Below are 22,911 nucleotides of genomic sequence, written 5' to 3'. Positions count from 1 at the left end.
GACTATAATTATTCATTCCTGTCACTTGTAGCAGTTCTGATTTTTCTTTTCAAGTCAGCTTAAGGTGATTACAAAGGAAAAACACACTCAGGTGAATTACAATAATCAGAAAACCTAACGAGCATATATTTCCCTGTTTACATTTCTAGTTAAAGCCGAATAATGTCATCTTGGAAGCACTGAAAAAGTTTACACAATTACTGTATACCTCAGTGCTTGGGAAATCCTTTGAGACAATACTAACAAAATGAATTATATTCTCATACAGTATCCCTCCAGATGCTGTCTCCTGCAGAATATCAAAAAAAAGCTTTCTCCATTCTCTTCTTGGCTAACTCTCTGATTAAATTAGAGGAATACTAACACAGAATAATAGAGGTGACTTATGTCAGGCATATTTCAGATACGTCCCATATAGAACACAGGTAATATGGAACCAATATACATAAACCCTTTTTTATGAACTGTCTTCTTCAAGTCCTGTCATCTTCCCTCAGAGCCTCAAAAAACGACAGGAGCTGATAAAAACTGGGACGCTTTTCCGGTTGCTAAATGAAGGAAAAACAATGAGTATAGTTATTACTGCTATTGTTCATGAACTGTAATTTTCATTATTTTTTCTTCGTTTTAGCATGTAGAAATTCAGATAGTGAATCTTATGGGTAAAGAAAATCAGAATTACTTTTTGTATCTTCCTTATGTTATGAGAGTTTAATTTCCTTTCTTTGCACTAGCATGTCCTCATATAGAGGTTAACTTTCTCATTCTTCTGACAACTATATTAAAAATTCTGTGATTATTATAATTTCAATTTATCATCAGTAAAGTGCCAAACAGTTCTTGGTTGCTGGTGAGAAACAAGTGACAGTCTGCAGACAGCTGACTAGAATTTTGATGAATAATGGTAAATTAGGACATCTTTTGCAAAGTAGATGCAGCTCTCAAAATAATATGAGCATAATCAATATTTGACTTAAAACTGCTAAAAGACTTGGGATTAAAAAATAAGAAAAAACCTCAAAACTCCCCATTCTAAGGGTTGGGCTATTTCATGCCATTTTAGCTATATAGAAAAAGATAGCAGTCTTATTTAATTAGCTGTTTAAGATCCCCATACAGAGAGAGATATCTTTTTATTCTTTGGTGGGTAAGAGTGGGCAAATAACCATGGAAAAGTACTGGTTTCTGTCTAGCACTGTAACAATGTTACGAATCTGGACGATTAGCATATCTCAACACCCAAATTTTAAACAGTTAAAAATGGATAAGCAAAATCTCACCTAAGTATTACAASTACATTGAGAGATATTTTAAAGTTATTTGCTTAAATACTTGGTTCTAAAGAGAAATGAGCCAATCTTCCTTCATGCTCTATTTCTTGGGCTTTCTCTTTTTATCGCTAATGAGGAACCTGCCATACAGAATGCACTACATATAAGCAATGACATTTATGGGGGTATTTTCCACTATTATCCAGGTTGTATTTGCAGCTATACAAACCTCAATCCAGCAGTTGTGCATTATCTGGTAGATGATGTCTGAAACCAGTTGTGGTCTGTAAAGCCGGAATCCCTGAGAAACTTTCTCAATCACCTGCATGTTATCATACAGCTCATAGGGTTGCTTTCCCAAAGTGAATACTTCCCACATTAAGATACCTGAAGAAATATTAAGTAATGGAAGACAAGATACAGAAGTTGAGAAATAGAAGAGAACCCTTTTTTTTTTTTTTTTTCATAATACTCCTGCAACACTTACTCGATCGTACTGTATAAAGAATATTGTCCTAAGAAATGTATGGAGATAGCTAAAAAATGTGATCCTGTACTCTAATGTAAAATGACTTCTAATGACTTCAAATGTAGTAGAAGGTGAAGTTAGATAGTGCTTGTATAAATGGACTTAATGTGGACAACAATGGACTAAACTTAAGATGAGGTTATCCACTGACTGTATTTTTTACAAAATACATAAAAACTTCTCCCTACAGCTGTATGTGTATGTGCAGATACAGAGAAAGAGAGTGTGGAAAGGAAGGAAAGGGAAGCTGTAAATATTTATCTTTTTATAGAATAAATTGTAGGAAAATTTTTAGTGATATTTTGAAGTGAATAGGACATACACATACAAAACATTTCCAAGTGCAATCAGAACAAATGGATTATATGGAAACAATTGAAACAGTGCACAATACATCATTAATTCATAATGACAGGTTTTCAATAAACATTTTATTCTAACTGAACTCATGATAATTGTATCAATGTAGATTTTTTTAAATGATTGCTTTCTTATTTCACAATATTTACTTAACCTAGCTGTRAAGATTTGCTCCCAAAAGAAATTTATTGGACCATTGACTTTTCCTCCAGCCTAAAGACTGGAACACTGTAGGATGACAATGAGACCAGAATAGAATGGTACCTGGGTCCCAGCTTATCCTGACAGAACATTAAAAGTTACAGCCATTTGCTCGAAGACATCTGCTTAGGAGATATTACTACAACAGTTCAGCTTTTTAGCCCTTGAAAGATTCATTAGTTAGTTAAAAACAACCCAATCAACAACTGATTGATCCAGCTCCCTGCTTCCTTCTACTGTGTCAGTGGATAGTGAAAAGGCAAGAAAAGGCTTTCTAAGTTTCCTAAGTCCAGATTTTCTTTTTACATTGATGTTAAGGCCAATATTGAAGTTACTAACACCTGGAGTCAGAATTTCATCCACAAAACCAAAAAGAAATGTTTCATCAGGAAAAAAAAAAAAATATGTAGTTGATGTACATTATAAACAACTTGTAAAGGACAAAAGTAAGATGACTTTCTGCCAGATTTCCATTAGTGATACTGAGAGACTAACTGAAGTTAAAGATAAAAAGCAACAGCATTTATAAACACTTTCATCTATTTTATTCACCATGGCTCCATTCCAGATTTTAATAAGAACAGTGGATTGCCAATCTTTCATCAACTTGGTCCTAAATTTTTTCTACTGTGGGAGAAGACCCACACGCACATGCAATTTAAGCACATTGACAAAATGTTCCCTTTTTCTCTGTTACTTTTGGTAAGCTCTTAGATGCACTAAATAGACTGCAGAAAATTGTAAACAGCCAGAAAATCACTGAAATAGAAGCTTAAATGTCTAAATTTCCTGGGTTGAAAGAGATGCAAATGCATCTTTTTTATCTTTTTATCCCAGCTAATAGATCCTCTCCCACAGCTGCTTCATGCACAATGTTCACTTTGACCTCTGAATCTAAAGAAAAGCTGTTTTGACTTGGGCAGCACAGATTTATCCTCTACATCCAAAGATTCTATTTCATTTCCGCTACCAACAGTTTACTCTGCTGCACCATATTAAATGCATACAAAACAGTGAGTGGGCCAAGTTTCTATGTACCAAAAAGAAAAGCAATAGAGATAAAAAAAARTCCTAAGAGAGATAGGATTTGGTTGGATAAAAATATTAAACAATAATATAAACTGCTTTTTATATTTTGCCAGTGTGTGATTTCCTAGCATTTCTGCTTAGTAAGCTAAGGAAATCGAAGCCTGACTGCATAAACATACATATGTACATTAATATGCATATACATTTATATGTCAAATTCCATACATACCAAAGGCCCACACATCTGACTTGCTGCTGTATTTGGTGTAATGAAGAACTTCTGGTGCTGACCACTTCACTGGGAACTTAGTTCCTAGTGAACTTATATACAGGTCATCCAGAACATACCTGCAAAGCAAAGAACAGATCATTGCTGTGAACTTATACACAAAATATCACAGAATCATAGAAATGGGTGCTTTAAAGTTATCCAGCCCAGCCTCTAGTTCGAAGTCATATTATGCCCAACACCTTGTCAGGTCATCCATGGCCCTATATTTAAGTCTGAAAAGCCTTCAAGGATGGTGATTCCACAATCTCTCTGAGTAACTTGCTGTACCACTCTCCTGATGAAACAGCTTGTTTGGCTGTCCAGGTTGAACCTCTACAGCTGTGAAATGTAACCAATGCCCCCTGTTATATCATCTGGCACTGCTGAGAGTAATTTAACTCTGTCATCTAGAAGAAGCTCTTAGGTAGCTTTGAAATACACTTTTATCCTCTCTTTATGAGACTAAGAAAACCCTGCTTCCTCAGCCTCTCCTCAGAGGACATATGCTGTAGGCCAATCATCTTCTTCAGCTTCTCCCCAATGAGGTTGCTGAAGATGTTTGCCCCTATATTAGGTGACTATCTACAAGGGGAACATTATATACATAATTTTGTGTACAGAGCAAACTTTTCCAAACAAAGCAAACAAAGCAAACTTGTCCCAAACAAAGGAATTTCTTTAACAAATATGAGTAGCAAAATCTCTCAACTGCATTTGGCCTTTATGCATTAACTTTTGAGAGGGCAGAGTAACTTTATTCAATAACAGCTTAYGGCTATTAATGCAAAGCAGACATACATCCCTATGGATTAACTTTTCTAATGCTGATTCACTAGATAATCAGTGCCAACAAGCTATATGTACATTGACTTTGTACATTGTAAGTTCACAAGGTTGTCAGTTCTTTTACTTACCTAGTCATTCCAAAGTCAGATACTTTCACAGTAAGATTGCTGTCAACCAAACAGTTCCTAGCAGCCTTTAGTAGCAAAATTAAAAAAAGAAAATGAGTCAGTAGAAAAAATCCAAAGAGGAACAAGCAACTTTATGGTATGGTCTTGGTAGTTTTCTAACAAGTACTTCTGTCTGGTAGCATTTGAAGGAATAATGAAATTATCTGACTGAGGTATTTAAATTTGGAAAAGCAAGGGCAACTGTCCTCCTTCTCTTTTCTATCATTTATAGAAAAAAATATCATTTACCAGTATCTCAGCTTCACGAAGGACACTGAGGGACCAGGAAATACAGATGCACATTGATTTAATTAACACATTATAAAATGCATTGAGTGGAGTAATGAAAGATGATTTAAATAGTCTAATTTAGGGAAGGCCAGTATGAACTCAGTTCTATAAATGATCACTTGTGAACATTTATCTAAGGCTGTCCTCTCTGCCAGAATGGTTATTAATCTTTATAATGTTTGTGTCTATACTCCTCAAATTGAATCAAACTCAGGTTTTATTTCTGTTTTCCTACAGCCACTTTTCAGAAACTGATTTTATATTTACAACTTGAATCTTGTTACTTACATTATCTGACACATCTGCTTTCTTAATTTGAATGGGAAAATCGATGAGTTATGTATTTTAACAATTTAATTATACAGACAAACAAAGGTCTGAAAGTGTCAGCAAGACAACATTTAAAATTCAACCTGAAGAGTTGAAACAATCTAAGTAACCAAAAGTTTGAATGTTGCACTTCTTTGTCTTGGATAGAATATTTTATTTAAGTAAATTAATTTTACGGTTGGGTATGTCTGTGCTGCCAAGTGATGGATAAATCTTTGAGGTTTATGCCTGGCATAAATTGAATACTGTGGGATAGCTTACCAAATCTCTGTGTATGAACTGACAGCTCTCCAGGAAGGCCATAGCATCACAAATATCATAACATATTTCTAGAAGCTGAAGAGGTTGCAGTTCCTTCCCATGACTCCTTAAGTAGCTAAGTAAACAGCCATTAGGCATGTATTCTGTCACTAGATAGATGGGATATGATTTTGAGCATACACCGTACAGTCTAACAAGTTTGGGATGATTAAGTTTCCTGGAAAAAAAAAAAAGAAAAAAAAGAATAAATAGATATAATTGCACATTTTGGTAAGTTTTGATCTTCAAATACTAATATAGCATCTTGAAAAAATGCTTGAGACTGTACACAGCCCTATCTTAGACTTGAAAATGTTCCTTTACAAGAAGAGTCTTCCTCTGCTCAGTGCTGTCAAACWCAGTATTGACAATCAAAATAATACTAGGCATTGATGAATGACAATTTTCAAGTCAAAATCTGAAATGGGATGTATATATTAGTGCAAGTGTGCAACTTTACTCTTGTGCAAGTGTGTAACTTCACTGTTGTGAAAAAGTAGATTTAAGTTGGTAGGGTAGACCTTGCACCTTAAGGATTTCTGMTGAAACTTCATAGCAAAATAGATCCAGAATTCTTTGGATATCAGCTAGTTAACTGACAGGAAAGTAGTGCATTCCTTCAGGATATAAGATATCCAAAGTATTCTTAAATTCAAGTGTTTTGTTTTATTATCTCAGAATTTTACTAGAAGTGCATCAGAGACTAAAAACTGAAGTCAAATATTCATATTCCTGGCATTTCCCAGTTATTCGTCTGTATTTCATTCCCACCTGCAGAATGACAGGAGTAACTTTCTACCCATTCCTATAAAATTGCACTTTTAAATAACGAAGCATAATTTTAAGTGTGACATATGCAGAAACTCTAAAGTTGTGAAAAAGATGTTAATTGAAAACCTTTTGTAGATGACTCCATAAATCTTTGTAAAGTTTTATGCTATCTCTTTAAACATCCTTTGTGGATGCCTRTTTAATCTGTTCCTAAGGAATTTGACGCTAATTAATGACATTTTTAAAGAGTAAATTCTATTAGCCATGCCTGCTGTACATTTCTGATTAATCTTTGGAGAGATCACTGTTTCCAAATAATGAAGAAATGTCATAGCTTACATCATGATCTGAGCTTCTTCTATGAATTCATCTTCTGACATTGCTCCCTCTTTGATCATCTTTATGGCCACATCATATTGTCCCTTCCACTTTCCAAGATGAACCACTCCAAACTGACCGCTCCCTAGTTCTCTTAATAATACAATTTCTTCTCGTTTCAGCTCCCAGATTCCTAATGGGATAAAGGAAATTCCCTTTAGTAAAAAAACGGACCAATATAGGCAGAGCATCCTCTACATGCATTTTTTTTTCCCCAAGGTACCTGTTGCTCAGCTTTGTGTTTGAGTTACAACAGGATATTTCTGCAAGAGCTGTTTGCTTGCTTTTAGCCTTGTAAATAGTTCTGAGAAATATTCATGCATCAAATGATAATATATTTTCAAGTAAGGGATAGAAAAACAAGTGTGGTTATGTCAGGTAATATGGTAGAGGGAAAGAAAGTCCCTGATGTAGATGTGGTGGGGAAGGGAGCAYGTAAGGACATGACAAGAAGGACCTGGACGGAAGAGAGACCAAATCTGCCAGTGCCTTCATATTCCCCATGCCCTAGATGTAGGCTAGCTGGGCTGTTAGGAAGAGATAGCACATTTCTCAGAACCTTGAATTCTCAGTGCTCTTCTCACACAAGGAAAAAAAAATCAGGGAAGGACCCAAGCATCTTGCATGAAAGGAGGCTCTGAACTGCCTCTTGCATGAAGAACTGAAATGGTCACCATACAAAGAATTCAAAGTTTCCAGAACCTCCTATCAGCTTGAAAGCAGTAAGAGAAATGATTTCCTGATTATTCTTTTCCTGGTGGCCAAGTCACCAACTTTGAAAGGAAAGTCATCTTTATACCGTTTCCTAATGAGGCTGTGGCTGGGACCTTATTTGCTTGAGTAGACACCGCATACCGGAGCCTTGTCACCATACCTACAATGAGAACATGTGATAGTGCATAATGTATAAATGACCCTTTTGAAATAAAGAAAAGATAGGGAAATCTCTCTTATTGCAACGAGACAGTGAGTGAAAAATGCTCATATCTATAAAACTTCCTGAGACCAAAAATATCCCGTATTTAACTGCTAGTCTAGCAAAGGTATTTCAAGAAGATATACGACAATATCAAAGGTACAACAAAGCAAAGCAACTATAAATAAAATGGCAGCTCAAACTCCCCCGAAATTATCTCAAAAAATAAGTATTTGAAGTATTCAGTATGGGAAGCTTTGGAAGAGATTCACCATAACTGTAAGAAGCCCAGCAGTCTAAGCRAGAGCCAATCAAGTACAAAGAGTGCACAAGATTACCGGCTGAGTTGTGCTGGTGGTAGTGAATAAGCTTGGGAATTGATTCAAAACAGTATTTTTCAGCGAGATAATACTTGTTTTCAGTGGTTCTGTGCACATGGTAATGTTTGATTGCTCCTTTTTTACTTCTGAAAAATACCACAAATTGCAGTACATGTCAGAACCTTGCAAAGTGCCCTCCAGTCTGTGCATTAATAGATMAGTTAAGTTGCTGAATGAACTGCAGCACTTCAGCTGGCCAAATAACACTCCATGAATAGTAAATATGACCATAAGACTGTTAAATTTCCCTCTCTCCTCCTTTTCCAATCTTAACATCTATGGGCTAGTGAATATAGACTCCCATCAGGTTCATATCCAAAGCAAAATTTTTTCATATACTTTATTATATGAAAGTATGCTATGTATTTCTGGGCCCTTTTAATGGTTTTCCATCTAATTTTGAACATCTCTGAGTAAGAAGCTCACAATCAGAAGCAGCTGTAGTCTGCTTTCCTTCTTCCTTTCCCTGCTTTTCCCTTCCTTCCCTTCCACTCCTTGCCCTGCCCTTCCTTTCCTTCTTCCCTGCCTTGCCCTTCCTTCTCCCTCTGGAGTGTCTGCTCTTTCCCTAGATTATATTCCTCAGTTAAATGCCTATGTTTAGAGGAGGCAATTCTGGGCCTTCATCACCCCACTCAGGGAGAAAATAGTTTATGATATGTAGCAGTCACATAGCTAATGTGATCTGAATGTGCTTGAGGTCCATCTTGAACATCTTGTTTTTCACCAATAGCAGAAGTAACACACCCATAGCATGCTCATAAAAATGATAGACATCCTTTGGATACTCACTCAGGAACCTTGCTGAATACAGACACCGTATACATTCCTGCTTGGCTAGATTTACGAACCATAAAAGCACCTTCTTTCCCCTAATGAAGAAAGACAAAGGTTTACAAGAAACAATGAAGCTGAGATTCATTTCAGTGAACTTCAGACTTCAACACTGTAATGTCCACGTCTTTTAAAGGACGACATTAGGACAAGATAAAGTGTGCCATAGAAATATTTGTGTCTTTCACTAAAAAGAAAGTCTGAGTAACTGGTTGAGTTATCCTACTATAGATGCTTAAAATTAGGTAAATTGTACCCCAGCCCCAAGATGAAGCAAATAGTCCAAAATTTTGTTTTGGTGCACCAATACTGATTTATTGCAGGGGTGATGGAAAGGAGTTGTTTACATCTGCTCCTTCCTCCCAATCTCCCCAAGGTGGTATTCTAAAAAATATAGAGAGAATTCCTCTAATCTGAACTCTTGAAAAAGCCACACTTAAAACCTCATAAGAAGAGCTCTGTGGGATGTGATGTGTGTGGCTTTGCTCTGACACGAGACTATTTTAAAGGTGTATCATTTTTTCATCTGTGTGTAAGACTCCTAAATCCATTCAGATACATTTGGAGGTTTGTTTATTGCTGCCAAGTTAGTTTAAGAGTTTCTAGCACTGTGTTTACTATACTATAGCTATTTGAAGAGCATCAGCATCCTCTAGCTACGGAGTACTGCAAAGGCAACGGATAGAAATATTTCCAAAGTTGTTCATATACAACTGAAAAAGGATACGCAGAACCTTCTGACGGAGCAGTTGCTCAGACTGGGCACGGGAGATATTACCAGCATACCAACTGCAAGGAGAAATATTGGGTACATCATTGACAGGATGATTTCTGAACAAGGCAAAACACAAAGATGAAAAAGGCCAAGGTACTTTTTTTTCAAAACTGCTTGTAAAAGATAGAGGGTAGTGCTGGGACTTTTTCCTACAGGTGTATTTTTAAGCCATGGGATAAAAGAAAAATGACCAGTCCCCATATGCTTTACCCTGAAATATCTGGTTCCCTATCAGAGCCCACCCTATAATTTTGACTTTCTACTGTAATTCCCTGTAGGAGAATCCTGCAGAGCTTTAGAGCTTCCAGTCATAATGGAAATGGTTCACTCTGTCTCTTACCAGTCATGACATGGTTTTCTCCCTAAAAGCTGTGGACTATATAATTGCCCTCTTAACTATCCTCTTATGATTCATCCCCTTGGTAGGGTACAAGACTGATTGGCTTAAATGCCTTCTATTTCCTGTAAATGAATGAATTGCCTGAAAGTGAATATATTTTACCATTTGGAATCTGTGGGTAGTGATGTTGTGGATGACCTTAAAACTAATCACAAGGCTATGTAGGTATAAAGTATACTATACATATACAGTGGTTCTTAGGAATACATATTCTACATACTCACTCATACTTAGTAATGCTCTGCTCTTCTGCTGATGAATACTCACTGGCACTAGAGTTTTCCCTACAAATATGAAATATTATACTAAAGTTGTGAAAAAGTAGTAATGAAAAACATTTTTCTTCTTAGGTTAAAAGTCATAGTATATACATATACATATACATATACATACACATACACATACACATACACATACACATACATATCTATTTATATTTAGTTTTTGTCATTAATATATCATGAGCCAACTTAAAATGTTGACAATATATTTAAATATCTGTTTGTTTGCTTGTATGTTTGTTTTCTAATGACTTGATACATACACATACACATACATATCTATTTATATTTAGTTTTTGTCATTAATATATCATGAGCCAACTTAAAATGTTGACAATATATTTAAATATCTGTTTGTTTGCTTGTATGTTTGTTTTCTAATGACTTGATTAACACTGACAAAGCCTTTCACTTCCAGTAGCACTATACAGTGTGCTGAAAAACAAGATATTTTCTGTGTATGCAGGCAATGAAACCACATATATATTTAGTGAACTTATGAAGAGATGGAATCTGCTTCTTCAAAAATAAGATGGGAAAATTTCCAAAACTGCACACGAGATCTTGCAGAGAAAAATAGTAGTGATTCTACTTTATGCTGGCTTGTACAGGATAAGGGTAAGATAAGGGTAAGGGTTTTTAAGTTTGTTTTTTTTTTTTGTTTGTTTGTTTTTTGAGGACTGAATCTTATCCAGCACCATTTACTGTGAAAAAAAAATCTCTTCTTTGAAATTTTCTTGCAAACACTTAGGCCAGTGCTCAAAGTTTAAGAGGTTGTGCTATTTAACTAAAGAAGAGGGATACGTCACTTAGACAAGCCTAGACTCACTTCACTCTCTGTTGGAATATTCACATACACAGCAATGCATATGAGTGTTAGCAAGGCTTGCATTTTCAGGCTGAAGTCACACTGAGTGAAATCTCAGTTCCATTAAAATCTGGGGAAAATTCCTATTGATTTAAATGAAACCAGGATTTTACACCAATGCTTCTCATATTAATGTATTTATCGCAAAGACAAAGTTGTATTTAATTCGATACTTTTCAGGAAACTCTACACAGTATGCTCAGGTAGTTATTAAACAAGGTATAAAAAAACCCAAAATATTCCAGAAATGTTGTCATATCTTCCTTAGACTCGTAAAAAGAACATTTGAGAGTGGATGGCTGCATTTAGTTTTACCTTGGCTCATCATCATTCAGAGATAGCTTTCTTAAGTAAGAACTTGGTACGAAGCCTTCATTCCTGCAAAATAAACAGTTCACAATTCAGCTGCTGCACATGATTGCTTCTTAAATTTGGTCACTTAACACAGGAAATGGGATTAATAAGAAWCACGTTATAGAATGCCTCTCAGATAAATGTTCACAGTTAAAACATTTCTGTTTCTCACATACCATGGAGAAAAACACCGAGGTAATTTGTTTTAAAAATTGCACTTTAATTACGTACTGTTTCCACTAGTCATTGAAATAAATTCTTCCTCAGTGATTGACAATCATACGGAAGACTGGCACAGCTGTTCAACAATATTGCTACATGCCATCTCAGTTGTTATAATGAAGGATGCCAGTGACCAAGGGGTGCCAGCAGAATATTCAAGGTCAAATACAGACTTCAGAAAGCCAATAGAGAGGCTCAGTGCTTTCAGATGCAATGTCAGATGCAGCTGAGAAGCTATTTTAACTGAATACAGACAGCTACTGCTTAAGGGCTCTGTCACCATGGCATGGTGGCCCTAGGGTATGAGACCAAGAAGTATCTGTTGCTGTATGCGAGCGAGTTGGATACTATGCCCATTAGAAAAATAAATATGGGGAATAAATTCTGTATTTGAATATGGATACAAGCAACATAGGCATCAGGAGGAAACTGGTTGTGTTTGATATCTGAAACAAGAAACTGCCTGCTTTTTGCTCCTACTACATCCCAGACAACAAGATTTTCAAGCAGAATTTTAAGATTTTGTTATGATACATGTGATTTGTGCTCAGAGAACCAATACAGTGAAAGTGTCAGTTTCTGAGGTCAAATAAAAGAACTAGAAATATTTCCCTTTCTCTTGGTGTCTCTCCTTCATTCATCTCAAAATTCTCAAAAGTATCTACTTGGGTTCTGTGAGCAGAACTGCCTCCATCGTGCTTATACATAGCCATATACATTTCAGTGCATGCATTTAAGAGCATATCATCTCAAATGAATAATATATTACTATCTTAAGCCTCCTGGGATTGCATGCTGCTTTCTTCAGCCAGATCAGTACGCTCATTCTGTGAGTTACCAGATACAGTTGCCTTACATAAAGTTAATATTTCTTTCTTTGTTTGTATACTTGCAGATATAAACTGAATCAATGAATTATGAGTGGATTGAGTAATTTCACTGTTCCAAATCACTCTGGACATCTCCTAGCTCAGATTTTTCTCTCTTTTCCATTTCTATCAAGTATATATAATCAAGCTCAGCTAGTATCCTTTATGAAATGTGTAAGGAATCTTATCTCTTTCATATGCCTACTGTTTGTTGCTCTGCCTTTGTCTACAGATTACTCCTGAAGTTGCTTCTTATTTAATGAGTTGATATGAAATTCTCTTTTCTGCCCCAGGTGGAGATTAATTAAAAATATTTTAAATTTTTGAAGGGGCTTCTTCTACTTGTGGGCCTCTRGGAGAATAATTTCTCTCTTCTATCCTGTTCAGGATGAAGGTGCTTTGTGTCTATGAAAAGATATTGCTAAATCTGCTGATTCTCTAAAATGAGACRTGATTCCTGTTTCATCAGTTCTCACCTATATCTTGTGCTGTCACTGTTATTAAAACAGTGATGGTGTGGTCTAAGGAWAATCTGTGTGTAGCAGAGAGCCAACATTTGTGAAGAGAGATTTTATCTTTTTATTCATTCAATCTACATTGTCTAAAAAATAGACAGCTTCAGAATATACAAGTCCCTCCTCAGGCATAYACCAAAATTAAGGCAATTGATGACTATTTCAGCTAGTGTATTAGAGACTATTATGATTTTTATKTGGCACACTGGATGGTAATTATAATGGAGCTGCACTGGAACAAAAAAAAAGTATCAGGACTGCTTGCTGGATTATCTRTGAAGATGCAGTATGCAGTCAACCATGAATACAGAATTCATGTAGCACTAACTTACCCTTCCAAATCCTTTACTCGCCACCAGCCAGAATTTTCTTCTTTCAGTACATAATATTTCTTGTTTTTAACAAGACGAATAGTTGATTTTTCTGTTGGTTCGTAGTTGTACTGGGCCAAAGCTATCTTCAGGTCTGACTTGTCTGGTGATAGCACCTGGGAGAGCCTTCTATGTGTCTGGTTTTTGAAATAAAATGAAAGGGAGAAGCAGCACAAGCTATAGCAAGAAATAACCTGTGACATGTACACAACCATTTGTATCTTTAATGTGCATAATTCTAGGCAAATTAACCTAAGCCAAGAAGCTGTACAAAGCCAAACACTTTTTGCTCCATCCATTTAGAAATACATTCCTGAAACTGTTGCCCATMTTTTGAGACAAATAACACCAGAGCCAAGTCCCATTATTTGCCAGAAGACTACACTCTGAGTAGAGACTGACACTGCTGAAATAGCAAGCTTTCAAAACCAGCACTAGCTACTAAACATGACTCATCAAAATACTACCACCTGTCTGGAGGTAATACTATTTAATGGACAGTTAAAACTCATGAACTTTAGACACCACATGACTAATTAATGGATAGCTAAAACTCATGAACTTTAGATACCATATGACTAAAATGTATTTTATGGTAGCTAAGTGTGTTGATGTCACATCATGTGATGTCATATCAAAAGATCCCATAACAGTATTTTAAAATAATTCTTACTGATGGTTTCTTTATTAACAATAATGTTACCAATAAACAAAACAAGCATTAGCCATCTGTTTCTGATAGTCACTGAAAACAAAAAACTGCAGTGATTGCAAATTATTCTCTTTCTTTACTATGTCTTCTTGGCTAAAACAGATGTTTCTCTGTATATGTCAAAACCACTTCTTGATGCCAAAATTACCCTCTACCAGGTTAAACAAGTGCAGGTAAGTAACTATGGCATTAATCTCACCTACCTTTGACCCTGGTCTTCAGGTGAAATGTGCCATTCTGCAGAAGCCTGTCTCTAATAACCGATTCCTGAGAAAGCCTACGCAACTAACTCAGACTACATGCCTGACATTAAAGTTAGGTGACACCAATCTATACATAGGTAAGACAGCAACTGAAAATAAGGCACTGAAGTGCTCTTAGAAACTGAGAAAAGGTTATCAATAACTGAGAAATGAAGTCAAGCTGTTCTGGCCAGATCTAGCAGTTATTATATCCCCATTTATGGAACCTGTTCATGTCTCCCATGTTTATGTATTTCAAATTTCCCTTCCAAAATACCTTCTCAGAATTCAGGCAAATAATCAAAACAAATCATAAAGGCCTTGCAGAAGGCAGCTTGTTCAGCAGCAAATTTACATAACTGATAATCTCTCTAAATAGACAAAGCATTTCTTAATGGAAACCAGACAAGACAGACCACAATATTCAAAACAAGTTACATTGCTATATGTTCACAAAGCTGTTATTTTGAAATCTCATTAGCAGAAAGAAAATGTCACAAGAGTCATATCACAATCATAGCCTCTTTCAAGGCCTTATTATTAGTTTTAAAACTCCATTTTAGAGCTCTTGTGATTTTATCTTCTGCCTCTTGATAGTAGGCATGTATCTGATAGCCCTGTCCGTTCATGTCAATTGTATACTAGCTTTTTTTCTTTTCTTTCTTTTAAGTTACTTGGTGATTAAGAGAGAAGAGGTAAGAGATGTGTCCAGAATGTATCCTAAAGATGTAAAGAACAGAAAGCCACTGAAAAGAAAGTAGGAAAATAGATTTTTTAAAGTCTCATGTTTTTAAAGTCAATATCTGGTTTAATTTGGAGCTACAGTAATGATTTTTATGTGCATCATAACTTAAAAAGCTTTGTTGTCTTTTATTCTTTTGTCATTGTCATCTTCTCCCCATTTATGCTTCTTAATAAGTAGATTGGACAGTGAAGCTGAGGTCTGAGACATCACTATAGCTGTCACATTTCTACAGAAAGGAACAGGCAAGGGGACAAATACAGCAACAGGTCTTCCAGCCTTGCTTTTTTTTTCATTATCACTGCCAACTACTGCCGTTCGTCATCAAGGACCTGGGTCCTGGGGAGTTAGGCTTTTCYTGTAGGCAGATACCCATAACGTCTCACCTACCAGAGTTTGAGGGATGGGAGGCAGTGGTTTCACAGACTTGGTTGTACAGTGTAGACCCACGTCTAGAAGAAGGAGAGAAATGAGAAAGAACATATGAATTTATTAAGGCTTTACCTCTCAAAGCTTTCTCACAAATATACATAGTGATAGGAACAGCATTATAAACATGAAGCATCGTCATAATCGACATTTCACTTCCCTTTTGCAAAAAAAATCTTTCACTTCTGTATTTTCCAGCCTTTGAGTAATTTAGTTTTCTCAATTCTTTTTAAATCCCACCAGCCATCACTTTCATCTATGCCAAAATAAAAGTTAGAGGAACTTCATGCGTTTTTCCCAGTTGTGTTAGCTTACTTGATCTTATACAAAGGAAAATGTAGGAATACTTCATTTTTTTTATTTTGGCTTTTATGATGGTTTCATGGACACTGACAATCTTCCAAGCAGATCTTAAGTTATGTAGTTTTCAATTAAATAGTGGTTAAAAGAYGGAGACTGTCTGGAGTCTTCCTCACACAGTCTCCTTGTTCTCCCTGCACCTCTGTTAGCATCTTGGAAGCTCAGGAACAATTTGGAATAGACACAAYACTACATGTTGCATGTATTATTATTTCAAACAGAAATGAAGCACCCAGTATACCGAAATTCTCTTTTTTAATTGTTGTCCTGCCTGTCATCATAGCTGACAGTGAGGCACTTCCTTGTCTTTGCAACAGGCTGGGATGTTATGGCCTTATTTGCCTATATAACAAGAGGTTTTCAGGTTATGTGAGGCTATTCAAATTACTATTACAGATCGGCTGGCAAACTCTACACATTATTTAGTGTTCTGCACTCATGAAACCTGTATTAACATAAGACTGTGTTATTAATTTTTATTTTTCCAAAGCAAATGCTGCATTACGGGAGGCAGTCTCAAAGAAATAAATCAGGTTCCTAACTGCTCACACCTACATTTTTGAATGTATCCTTTATTTTGTGCTTCTACATGTTTGATTGTGACTGTAAGTGTTTAAGACATAGTTTCAATCATGACTAAAATCAGCAGATCTATCAATGCTCTACACCTCTAAATAATCAAGTTTTAAAAGACCAAAGCCCAAATATCCATAAGTTGCTGTTCCCTTTTCCAAATGTGGGCATGCACATGGACATGAGGGAATTCACTCCTCAAAATGTGGAAACCAGGAAGATGCTGGTTTGCAAATGTTCAGTCTTTACAATAAAATATAAAGGCCTTAGATGATTGTGACTAAGTTCTATAAAATGCTTTAGAAATGTATATTCAAAGCAAGAAGAAGAATCATATGTGCTGAAGGTTATCTTTTTTTTTTTCCTTTCCTTCAAACATATAAAAGAAGAGAAAGATAAATAAATAAATAAATAAATAAAAAGTTTTAAGTTTAAAAAGAAGCTGTACTTTAAGCTGTCATCTTAGCTCCTGGAGTGTGCATTTTCAGTTACTTTGTATTCTCCTGCCAGACTGCTGGGCAGTAACTTCTATTCATTTATGGTTCAATTTCCATTCTGTGTTTTACTTTTTTTTTTTCACTTCCCAAATACTGCTTTGGCAGGAAATGCAGAGATCATTATTTAGAGCAAAAACAGATCTTGTTACTTCTTAAATACTTGCTTCCTAGGACTATCCATTGCAAGAAAAAAATCTTATTCGCAATTTTCTTCAGCAAAGCTTATTTCCCAGCAGTGTTCAGTTTATAAAGCTAAAGTTTAATTACCATCCTAAGTCAGCTGTTCCTACTGTAACTTACTTCTTGTCATTTCAAAATTCCAGAATGTATTAGAAAAAAAGTTTTGAGAAAGAAATGGGGCATTGTTTAGAAAAATATTCATTATATAAGTATAATCATATATGAATAAAATTCACCTAGTACTAATTACTTGTGAAAATGAGTTGTTTTATTCTCATTCATTAACATTCTAGTACTGAGTTTCTGTCTGTCCAGCTATTTAGAATTTTTATCATTAGAAGGGTTTTACAGCATAATGATTCAATTTACCTAGAAATCTTAAAAATGAGGAGAAAAATGTACCATTGGTCCATTTAGTGTGCAAAAATATCGCTAACTTTATGATAAAACACATCATAAATCATTTAGTGCATTATTTCCCCAAAAGGGGCTATAAGCTACAATGTACAGCTGCTATGATGTTAAGGGAGTTTAACACATATGTAAAATTCAACAAATTGGTTGATTAACTTTTGTATTCATGTGACTTAAACATCCACATGGATTTGGCAATTCTGTGGAAAGCATCAATGAGACTAAACAAGCAAAATTAGAGTATCTTACATTTCTCCCAGATTGTACATCCAGGGGCTGCTTTACATGTCTGGTTGCAGCAGAGAAACTTTCCATTGGTGAAGAATCCTTTGTGATACTTGTTTAGTAAATCAGAATTGTCTTTAATTTCTGGGAACCACACAGAAAGCAAAAAGAACATGAAAGTCTGCACAGCTGGAATATTCCTGTTGACTAATAGAGACTGTTGCACTAAACCTTGGGAGCCAGGAGCACTTATCGACTCAACTCTAGACACAGTTCCTGGGCACTTCTTTTCTTCTCATCTAAATTCTTCTGTTCTATTTCTAGGGGGAAACCTAGGTCTGAAACCCCTGTCTACTCCACTACTTGATTCTGTGAGAAAGAAACTTGGTGAGTTAGAAATGAGGAACAGTATAGTCTGGTTAAATACTCAACAGCCTAAGAAAGATCCACAGGCTATGATTCAAAATTGTGTAACTTATAAAGATCTCACTTTGGTGATAATAAACTTAGGAAAATATTTTTCATATAAAAAAAAAAAAAAAAAAGAGGCTGCTTTCCAAGGACTATCCAGTGTAAGAAAATTATATTGAATGATAGTATTTGAATAGATACTCAGTACCCATAGGGCAAACACAAAGCAATCTTTATCTGGTGAAATACTTACTTATTTAAACATACCAAAAGGGAGCATCACATAAACATTTATCTCATATTAGAACCACTTCTCTGCTYTAGAGAAGTGGCTCAGTGCTATCACCGTGCTACTGATACAAGAGATCTGCAAACTATAAGAGTAGATTTGGACTTAAAAAAGATGTTGAATGTGTAAATGAGACTTTGAAAACCAATTGCTTTCAGCTCTGCTGTATTGAGCCCTGCTAAACACCAGTTTTCTGTACTTGGGAAGAAATTGCCCAAGGACTGGTGCACCTCTTGGCCACAAGCACTTGCTACAGACTTTCTAAAAGGCCTGTAGGTGGTTAGATTATTTGTGCTATCGTGTACCTCATGAGCACCACAAACATATATCACTCTATTTTCAACAATTCATTAAAAAAAWTGTTACTGCAGCACCAAACGTTCCTTCAAAGTTTTATTGAATAAATCTCCTTGGTGATTTTAGAAGGATCAATGTGACTAGCTTACTGAATGCTTCACATTCTGCTTTCTGGTCCACATTCTTCACAATAACACAACCAAATTAACAGACCTATCCTTAGTWCTTTGCAGGCTAAGGGAGAGTCACATACCGTAGCTCATACATAGACTTACAGGTGAAGTTTGAGAGGTATTTGTTCACAGCCCACTTCCAAGTCCAATTAAATAAATGGAAAATACTGTGGCAGTTTTTCTGCAGATTGTATATCCTTGTTTCTACAGACTTTACAGACCTTCTATACAGGTAAGCACAACACTAAGCAAATTAGAAATGCTTGCACTCTATTATTGGTTAAAGACTGAGGATAGGATAAAGACTAAAACATGCATATACATTACAAAAATAAGTTTTATTTTGGCTCACTTCTCACTGAATTTTTCAGTCTTTAAAATTTCTATACAATTATTGAAAAGACCATGCATTTCAATCAGTCAGTGTTGAAGCAGAAATGAAACTGAAAACAAATGGCAAAGTATTGCAGTAAAATGAGGGAGCATTTTCCTATCTCCCCTAATGTAATTTGAATTTCTTGGTACACAGAGGAATAATGCTACCTTTATGCAAAGCTGCCAGCCATCGGTTCCGACTCTCTTCACTAGTTGCATAGACATAGAGTAGGCCATCCTTGTACACAATCTAGAAGACATGGGGAAGCCAGAAAGGTGAGAGCATACTGCCCAAAAGCCTGGTACTGTGTAGGAGGGGAAAGGACTAAGGGATGGGAGCCAAAGAAACAGAATTTGCAGGTCTACAGACATGAAACATGTTCAACTTAGCAAGMTTTCTCTGAGACCACTTACTGTGCTGCCACTTCCTATAAATAAAAACTTTATATGCACTAGCTCAAACAAATGGTTTAATGGTTTTATCTTTGAAAACTACAGAAACCTGTCTCTTATGCACAAAAACCCTTTTAGCCCTCATATAATCTTTTCTCTTGTAATTTCTCTTGATTCAAGTTCTAGCCTTTCACTCTTACAGGGCAAGACTATATGTTCATCCAGGTCAACACACTGTCTCTGACATGGCCAATAACAAATACTAATGCAGAGTATAAGTGCAGAGCTTCTGTACAGTGAATAGGAATCCTAATCCAGAGGTTAGGCCCATGACTTTTTTCTTGTGAATTAGTTCAGGTTTTGCCTTTTAGACTAAATAATTAGTATCTGCACCATTCTGCACAAAATAGTCCTAGAGCTTAACTGCACATTATGAACAACAAGCTCCTTTTGTATGGTTTGAACCAATCTTCTACAAGTTCCTTYTAATGCCCAACTGAATAATTACTAACATCTGCTTTGCTTTTCTAATCACTGCTTAGCACTGGGCTGACTTTTTCAATGAACTCTCTCCTTTAATCCAGTTTCGCATCCTGAGCGGTAACAATAAATCCAGAGACTATTTTCTACACACACACAAACACACACACACACACACACACACACACACACACACACACACTTATCTGTGTGCATTTTATCTCCATATAATCTGTGCTTATTTTATATATATATATGTATATATAAAATGTTATGTATGTAATGTATGTATGTATGTGTCTATATTAATTCAGGGTAGGACTGTCCTCATGGGCACTGCTTTTCAGTCATCTACACTGAATTTCAAATGCTATTTTATTGCTTATGTTTGTTTCTCTGAAAGGGCCTCATTATTAAATGTGTATTTCTTCTTAGCTAAATGGATAGAACTCTGTGAGTATTTCTTTTTAAGTCATGTTTCCAGCCTATTAGTCATTCTCAAGGCTCTCCTCTGACCTCTCTTCACTTTACAACATCTTTCTTGAATTATAGTCACCAGAACTAGACACAATATCCTGCTGATGCTCACAGTAGTGTCAAAACAAAGGCAACATGGCCTTCCTGATTTCACTCAATACATGCCTGCTTCCATGTCCAAGGATATCATCAGCTCTTTTGGCTTTAGCATCCCACTGGGAATTCATGATCCATTTTAGTCAATTTTACAGACACTGTCCCAGAATAGGCTCCTCTATCCTGTAAGTATAGTACACAATTTTTTTTTTTTTTATCCCAGTTAAGCAAATTAAGGCAAAGGAAGWCAGGAGTGACACCTAGGATTAGGTAGGCATTGGAATACTAAGCCTCTCTCTTGAGGCTGCTCTTGGGCATGGCAATTATTGAAGGGTCATGAATTAAGGCACTCTTTAGTAAACTTAAGCATTAGCGATATCAATACCCAGGACAGTAATAATCCGTGTAATCTGTAGAAACCTTACAATGACTGGATTATTTCACAAGAAATCTACATGTAATGGATTTCATGGCTAACCTGAAATGGATACTGTCTTGCAGGAGGTGCCGATTCCTCTAGATTCACTGTTTCAACACACCGGATTTTCTTAATATCAATTGACCCTTTTTTGCTTCCTCTTTTCTAAGGGAGAAAAARAAAACACAGAAGAGATTAAGCACCATTTTGAACATAATCTAAAATATTGTAGTACTTTGTTACTCTGTGCAATTTGTTTCAACCTAGATAAACTGGAGTTTCACACTTGCAAAAATTAATGAAAAACATATTACAAAATCTCCTTGGTGCCTCATTTGCACCCAGAACATGGATAAAGTACCTTTCAAAGATAGTTACAAGAAACAGAGGACAAAGTTCTACATGTGAGAAAAGATCTGCTGCTACTGCAGTATTACAAGGCAGAAGGTGTCTAGTAGCAAAAGGAGAAACGGGAATTAAGAGGAAAGCACCTTAAGTGCTTTCTTAAGCACCTTAAGTGCTTTTGCACCTTATGTGCAAAATAAGAGCTTTGTTGTTGTATTCAGAATTTTGTTAAGGTAATGGAGTTTATTCTCACTAAGCTTCCAGATAATTTCCTAAAAGAATTCATAGGAGGAGTTCAAATGTATTAACAGGAGCAAAAACTTTATAGCAAGTTGCCTGGAACATATATTTGCATGACCATAGATCTTCTGAATGAAAAGTTATCCTTCCAAGATATACAGTCTTTTTTTTTTTTTTTTTTTTTTTTTTTTTTTTTTACCACACCACAGGAGTTGAACCATCTGCTTTGTACAGTCAAGGGATAAAAACATGAACTAATTATGCCTTTCATAAATAACTGCTCAAGACAGTTATTTTTCCTGTCTTCAGGGGAAGCATGAACAGGGAAGACATCCTTATTTGAGACAATGCTTAACCATATGCCTAATGTTAATCACCTGCTTAAGTTCTATTGTCTTCAGAAGAACACAGATACTCAATGGTAAGCGTAATGATAAGAGCTGTACTGCATACAAACATTCTTAAACCTGAGGCTTTCCTGAACTGAAACTAGGATTTGGTATCSTACAGTTTTTTAATTCTACTTGAAACAAAATACACCCATGGTTCTAATACATAGTATGTAATCAAGTCTCAAAGAAGAGAAGAACAACATGACTTTGAAAAATCTTATAACAGTGTACTGAAGAAAATTACTTCTTACCTSCTTGTCATACTCATAATAAGAAAGATTTGCTGTTGTCAGAACAAACAAACGTTCTTTGTAATTTGTTGGTGACATTTTTTTCTTCTGTTGTGACTTCTTTAAAAGAAGCTCTTCTAGAATTACTTTCTTCTCCATTGTACTTCCCTTAAAAAAGTCAGTTACTTTATTGCTATTAATAAAAATAACCATAGCAATTACAGCAATTGTTATACTAGATATATATTGAGTTGTTGAATTCTACATAAACTGTAAATTTTTACAATAATATATGTCACAAAGTATGTTTAATACTCCTTAAACARATAAGGTTTATTAGCTTATACACTCAGTAAAACCAGTCATAATATCAGAAAATTAAGTAAAAATAAGYTGTAATTTTAATTAGGCATCTCTTTTTTTTTATTTACTGAGTACTTCTACTTTTAAAGTCA

General features: G+C 35.6%; 1 protein-coding gene across 1 annotated transcript; it reads right to left on the bottom strand.

Annotated features, from left to right (window-relative positions):
• Nucleotides 1-473: 473 nt before the first annotated feature.
• Nucleotides 474-22,615, bottom strand: BMX (BMX non-receptor tyrosine kinase). Its single transcript, XM_026035325.1, has 17 exons — nucleotides 22,478-22,615; nucleotides 21,310-21,414; nucleotides 19,554-19,635; nucleotides 17,865-17,984; nucleotides 15,553-15,614; nucleotides 13,428-13,603; nucleotides 11,451-11,513; nucleotides 9,546-9,600; nucleotides 8,770-8,849; nucleotides 7,939-8,066; nucleotides 7,484-7,558; nucleotides 6,646-6,817; nucleotides 5,497-5,713; nucleotides 4,576-4,640; nucleotides 3,620-3,738; nucleotides 1,501-1,658; nucleotides 474-548 (listed from the first exon to the last, which is right to left on the bottom strand). The coding sequence occupies exons 1-17, from the start codon at nucleotides 22,613-22,615 to the stop codon at nucleotides 474-476; spliced, it is 1,890 nt and encodes a 629-aa protein (XP_025891110.1).
• Nucleotides 22,616-22,911: the final 296 nt, after the last annotated feature.

This window comes from Nothoprocta perdicaria, unplaced genomic scaffold, assembly GCF_003342845.1.
Source record: "Nothoprocta perdicaria isolate Ctin4 unplaced genomic scaffold, notPer1 scaffold_158, whole genome shotgun sequence".
NCBI lineage: Eukaryota > Metazoa > Chordata > Aves > Tinamiformes > Tinamidae > Nothoprocta > Nothoprocta perdicaria.
Note: the sequence above shows the minus strand (reverse complement) of the source record. Positions and strands in the feature narration are given on the sequence as shown.